The sequence below is a fragment of the Eurytemora carolleeae genome, unplaced genomic scaffold (assembly GCF_000591075.1).
Source record: "Eurytemora carolleeae unplaced genomic scaffold, Eaff_2.0 scaffold2228, whole genome shotgun sequence".
Taxonomy (NCBI): Eukaryota; Metazoa; Arthropoda; class Copepoda; order Calanoida; family Temoridae; genus Eurytemora; species Eurytemora carolleeae.
In genome coordinates, this window is record NW_019398126.1 from 16,104 (window position 1) to 21,923 (window position 5,820).

The 5,820-nt window shown below is 32.2% G+C and overlaps 1 protein-coding gene across 1 annotated transcript in view; it reads right to left on the reverse strand.

Annotated features, from left to right (window-relative positions):
* Positions 1-3,676: 3,676 nt before the first annotated feature.
* The window catches only part of LOC111716854 (acetylcholine receptor subunit alpha-type acr-16), a 3,621-nt gene continuing 1,477 nt past the window's right edge, over positions 3,677-5,820 (reverse strand). Inside the window, exons 3-6 of the mRNA XM_023492360.1 lie at positions 5,589-5,698; positions 4,979-5,068; positions 4,018-4,163; positions 3,677-3,947 (exon numbers count right to left, since the gene is read on the reverse strand). Of these exons, the coding sequence (XP_023348128.1) occupies positions 3,857-3,947; positions 4,018-4,163; positions 4,979-5,068; positions 5,589-5,698 (437 nt within the window). The 3' untranslated portion in view covers positions 3,677-3,856. The remainder of the gene's footprint in view (positions 3,948-4,017; positions 4,164-4,978; positions 5,069-5,588; positions 5,699-5,820) is intronic.

Genomic DNA, 5,820 nt, shown 5'->3' on the forward strand with positions numbered 1-5,820 from the left:
ACTCATCATTGTAAATATCCTCAATATAAGTAGTAAATATCCTCAATATAAGTAGTATTTATATCATCATTGTAAATATCCTCAATATAAGTAGTATATAGATACTCATCATTGTAAATATCTTCAATATAAGTGGTATATATATACTCATCATTGTAAATATCCTCAATATAAGTAGAATATATACTCATCATTGTTAATATCCTCAATATAAGTAGTATATATACTCATCAGTAAATATCTTCAATATAAGTGGTATATATATACTCATCATTGTAAATATCCTCAATATAAGTAGAATATATACTCATCATTGTTAATATCCTCAATATAAGTAGTATATATACTCATCATTGTAAATATCCTCAATATAAGTAGTATATATACTCACCATTGTAAATATCCTCAATATAAGTAGTATATATATACTCATCATTGTTAATGTCCTCAATATAAGTAGTTTATATACTAATCATTGTAAATATCCTCAATATAAGTAGTATATATACTCATCATTGTAAATATCCTTATTAGTCCTTCAGTAACAGCATGACACCTTGATAATTGTTATGTGATATATCAAAATATACTTTTACAATCGTTATGTGATATATCGAAATATATTTTCAAAACTGAGTTTCCCAAACAGTCTAAACGTCTAAACTTTCTACCAGTAAGGAAATAGTATAAATAATTCTTGTTTATTTCAAGGTTCCTATATATTTTTATGATTATTTATAAAGAACAAGGTTTTTAAGTTACCTTTGTAAATCTTTGAAAAAAGCACATGAGCTGAATGAGAAGGATCTGATGGAGGATATTAACAAATGCATGCAGAGCTGAAAACTTTAGAATGGATAAACTTTAATCCTGACTTCTTGATCCGAATATCCACTGCGGAAACTTTTCATTTTATAGTCCTTAATCCACTCTTTTTCTCTCTCCTTGGATAACAGTTAATTGTTTTCTCCAATGAGAATATTTCTGTTCTCTCATTGGTTGCCCGCGCTTTTCTCTGATTGGCTGCTACAGTTTCTCAGATGATTAAATATTAATTTGAATTTTATCGTTTTTCATACACTTTTAAGATAATCTTGCAAGATTAGGTAAATCTGGAGATTAAAAAAAGAGTGGATTAAGCCTTAATCCTGATATCCACCATTCAAAAGTTCTTAGCTCAGATTATTGAAAACCTTTTAGTGGGCAGTGGCGGCAGTTTTCCGCTACAAAACCCATAGATAAAGATAGATTGCGCATAAGACGACATTTTTCATCTTGAAAGATATAAATGTACAGAGATGTTTTGAGAGGTAGGGAAGCACANGTAGAGAGAAATTTAAGTTAGTTTAGTCCTTCTCATGTCCTTCTTCAGTTCTCGTCAATATGATAAATTGCTCAGTGAAATATTGTTGTTCAAATAGTTCCATTCCCGGAGTTATTTTACACTCTATTATGAAATCCATTAAAACACCAAACCACCCCGCTTATCATTGAAGTACACTTTGACCTCCAGAAGTATGAGTTCGCGGACTGTACAATTCTTGGTGATTTTGCGTGCATAAGCTATCTATGTTTATTTATTTATCTATGAAAAAACCACTCTGGGTTTATGTACCAAGTGGCTGCCCGTGCGAGCATAAACCATTGCACTATGCTTTGCTAACGTGCTGGTCACCCCAATTTTTTTGCGAATGCCGGTGCGATAGGTAGTTTTTCGGAGCTATCGGGTGCCTCATAATAGATAAATAGATAGATATGTAAATAGTGACTAAGACGCAGTCCTATAGGTGGACAGAATCGGATCGAACAATACCTCCCCTGATCAACACTACTAGGGTCGGCAGCTCCCGGCTCTTCATGGCTCATCAAAATCCAAAACCCAAAATCATAACGAATTACTTCTAAACACTCTCTATTACTTTCCTAAAATGATCATCCTTGGTTTTACGTGTCTTATACTTCATATGGATAATATAATCTGAGAAAAACCAATATACAAAATATTAAAATATAAAAAAAAACTAATAAATAAAACAATATTGTAGAAATTTAACTATAAATGAGCCAGTGGTTTGCCATGAAACACCTGGAAACTCAATATTTATCAAAGTTTTGATTGCTTCCAGATGGGTAAAAAATGCGTCATGACTGGATGAAACAGATTCCCCTAACAAATTGGATAGTTTGTTTGTTTTCAAAAGTCTAAAAAAGTGCCTTTTTTAGTTTACTCAGACCTTGAAACTGAATTTTTAGTTATAGCGGCGGCCAGGAATATATATAAAGGATATTTTTTTACCTACAGTAATGTTGCACTCCTACTCTATACAGCGTAAGGTCACCTTTCCTACCCTTCCTCCCCTATTTAAAACCAGAGAAATATGCTGGAATTGTACCTCCATCTCCGACAAAGGAAAACATTGAATAGTAAAACGTTATAGTCAGTGACTACTCAGATCCTATATCTCTGAATAATTATGCAATCCTTCTATTTAAACAACTGGGATTTATTTCAGAAGTAACATCCGAATGTTTAGAGTGATCCGATTACATCCTCTAATCCCAAATCCAAAGAGAATACTAATAGAATATATATTAAAGTGGAGTTTACTAGAAAAAAGTGTAAAACGGCCATTTTGTTGTACTGTTTCCATACTGAATGTGTACTTCACATATTTATGCTATATAACCTTTTGGGCCCTGGAATATCATTTTATAGAAAATCTAAAATTAATATTAAAGGAAAACCAAACTATGAAATAGGCTGGTTTCATAATTGACCAATGATTATTTCACTTAGACTCTATGCGATGCCTTTCACTTTACAAACGATGATTTTCCATTATAACTCTAAATCAAATGATGTTTTCTATTCACCTAATTCATTATAAAGTTTATTTAACAGCTTTAAAAATTTCGAAATTGAAATGAATAGTCTAGGGAACATACTGTATTAATGTACTCTACTGCACATAATTTGTAAAAATTTACATGATTTGTACACTTTGAACTCCCTTTCAGGCTGAAAGGGACTGAAAATATTCATACCGAGAGATTCTTTAAATTCCTCACTAATATATATTCTATTCTTTATGCCCAAATCACTCCAATCCAGACACAAACAAAGTTAGTAAGTTACCCAATTAAACATTAAAAATTATTTTATACCTATATTTATTTTACTAAAACTGTTTTTTGCAACTTTGTGTCCGAGTTAATACGAGCCTCAGAACCTGATCTTCGATGCCTCGCTTTGTTTCAACTTAAGTAATTAATACCTGAAACGTTTAATTCAGAAGACGACTTTTAGACTCAAGTTATAACTTTAAGTATAGTCCATGATAAATATGAAAGACAGAAATTGTACAGTGTGCACGGACACATTTTACTTGAAAAACTAATTTGGATGTTACTTGTGCAAAAAAGGGAGTGACTGGTTATGTAAGGTAGTTGAACTGAGTATGCAGTGTTGTGGAAAACTTCTTTCAGATTCATTTGAGACATATTAAACTTTTTAAAGATCTGTAAATCCTGAGTTTGAGCGCAAATTCGACGTTCAAAACTCCTACTTTATTTGAACTTCTTTTATACTCTTTTTAAAAACCCCATTGTTGTAATCGAGATAATTTTTTTCATAACTTTTCATCTCTCCTTTGTTCACGAACTCCACTGAAACAAATCATTTGAAGATACCTTTATTCCTGATTTAATCGTAAAATTTTAAAATCTACAGAAATGTTTTTGAAGATGGTACATACATATACTGCATAGAGGATTAAACAAATATTATTCTATAGAATTAATGTAAAGAGAGAAATATTAAATCAAAAAAGAGAAAATTTTCAAATTTTCAATATAATTAGTTTTTTGCTGGTTTATAGGCTGGAACTGGTGAGGGGTTTTCTTGCTTGCCATCTGCTCCAATTTGGAATCCACGCTGAACTTTGAACCTGAAATATATGAAACATAAAATATTAATTATGAAAGGAAAAAGAGGGGAGGGGGAGAAATAATACTGACTTGTAATGAAGAGCTGGATATGGTTCCTGACAGCAAGGATAAAAATCACTGTTCAAGGATTCCTCCTGGAACGAGTTCTCTGTGAAGAAAACTGGGGAAATGCCCTCTTCCACAGATTCATTGGTGATGTAGTTCTTATCCTCGCACTATAAAAAGAACATAACCATTACAATGTTGTTTTTGTTGCTTGTATCTATATATACAGACGCAATCTCTTTTATGTCTGTCTGTTTGGTTGTATGTCCAAGCATAACTCATGAACACCTCGAATGATTTGCCTCAAATTGTAATGTTCTTAGTATGGTTTCTAAGTTTTAAGTAATGTAGGTTAAATTTTACAGGAAAAACTTGGTTTCTAGGCAAAGCTGGGGTCCTTTAATATTTGATAAGAGGTTTCGAACTTTATAAAAATCGATGATGATACAATGATAGTTGTAGCTATGATTGAAGTAAAAAATTTTGTGTGAAATGGCGCTAATTTACAATTCTTGATCTCGATATTCAGAGTGACATCTTTTGATAGATAAATAATTGATCTCTATAATTTAGCTATCCCTGCTGTGTACGATTATCAAGGCTGATACCCAAGAGATATAAAACTAAACCGTAATCAGTGCTTGTTTGCTACACAATTTGGAAATCAGTGCTTGTTTGCTACACAAGTTGGAAATCAGTGCTTGTTTGCTACACAAGTTGTAAATCAGTGCTTGTTTGCTACACAAGTTGGAAATCAGTGCTTGTTTGCTACACAAGTTGGAAATCGGTGCTTGTTTGCTACACAAGTTGGAAATCAGTGCTTGTTTGCTACACAAGTTGGAAATCAGTGCTTGTTCGGCCTGAGATTCCCAGCACTAAAGTTCTAACCTCTATACTAAAATAAATTGGATGGAAATAAAAATATCACTGATCAAATATCCTTTAACATCATTAAATTTGCATGAACACTTTCATTAATTCTTGCCTTTTGTAGATTAATCATATATCCGCTGTAAGTCCAAGATCCAAGCTTGATGGAGCAATCATATTCTCCCCACGGCCAGTCAGCAAACTCCTACGGTAGCGATTATATCAACATATGAAGACGACTTTCGATTTAAATTTTAATTTAGATCAAGCTTTTAAACAACATTGATACACAAAAATAAAACTTAAATAAAAAAGTTGGGTTTATTATATTGATATAACAAACATGATGTAATCAAACAGATTAATGTATTTGTAATCTATGCTTTCATCCAGATTCTCAGTATTCTCAATCATTACTTTGCCGAATAAACATATTTTTTTTACAGCTATAATAGTCTTAAAAGAAGAGATGATAAAAGGTCGTCTTTAAAGTCCTAAAATCCACAACAATCTAACATCTGCCGATTTTCTCTAAAATTTTCAAAAGGTTCTGATTATTATCAATGTTAATTTGTTAAGAATTTTTGAGAACATCTTAGCACAATTAATCAATTAAGCAAATTGAGTAAAATATTTACGCAATTTGCGTATTTGGTTGTTCTTCAGAATTTACGCAAAATTGCAGTGCAAATAGACATCTCTACCGACATTTTTGAGCAAGTTACCTTATCATTACATGGAACAGTCAGCTTGGCAGCAGGAACAAAGATGACCAAACCATTAGACATAACAACAGTGTTGGTGCTTCTGGACTTCAGAACATCATTGATATATTCTAGAAAAGGAAATTATATTCAAAATCTATGTTAAGGCGAGTTAGACTCGAGTGTCAGTTTGCTGGGTATGCGCTATGATCTCATTTCCAATTAATTCTTTAAAAGGGGGGGGGGGGGGGGA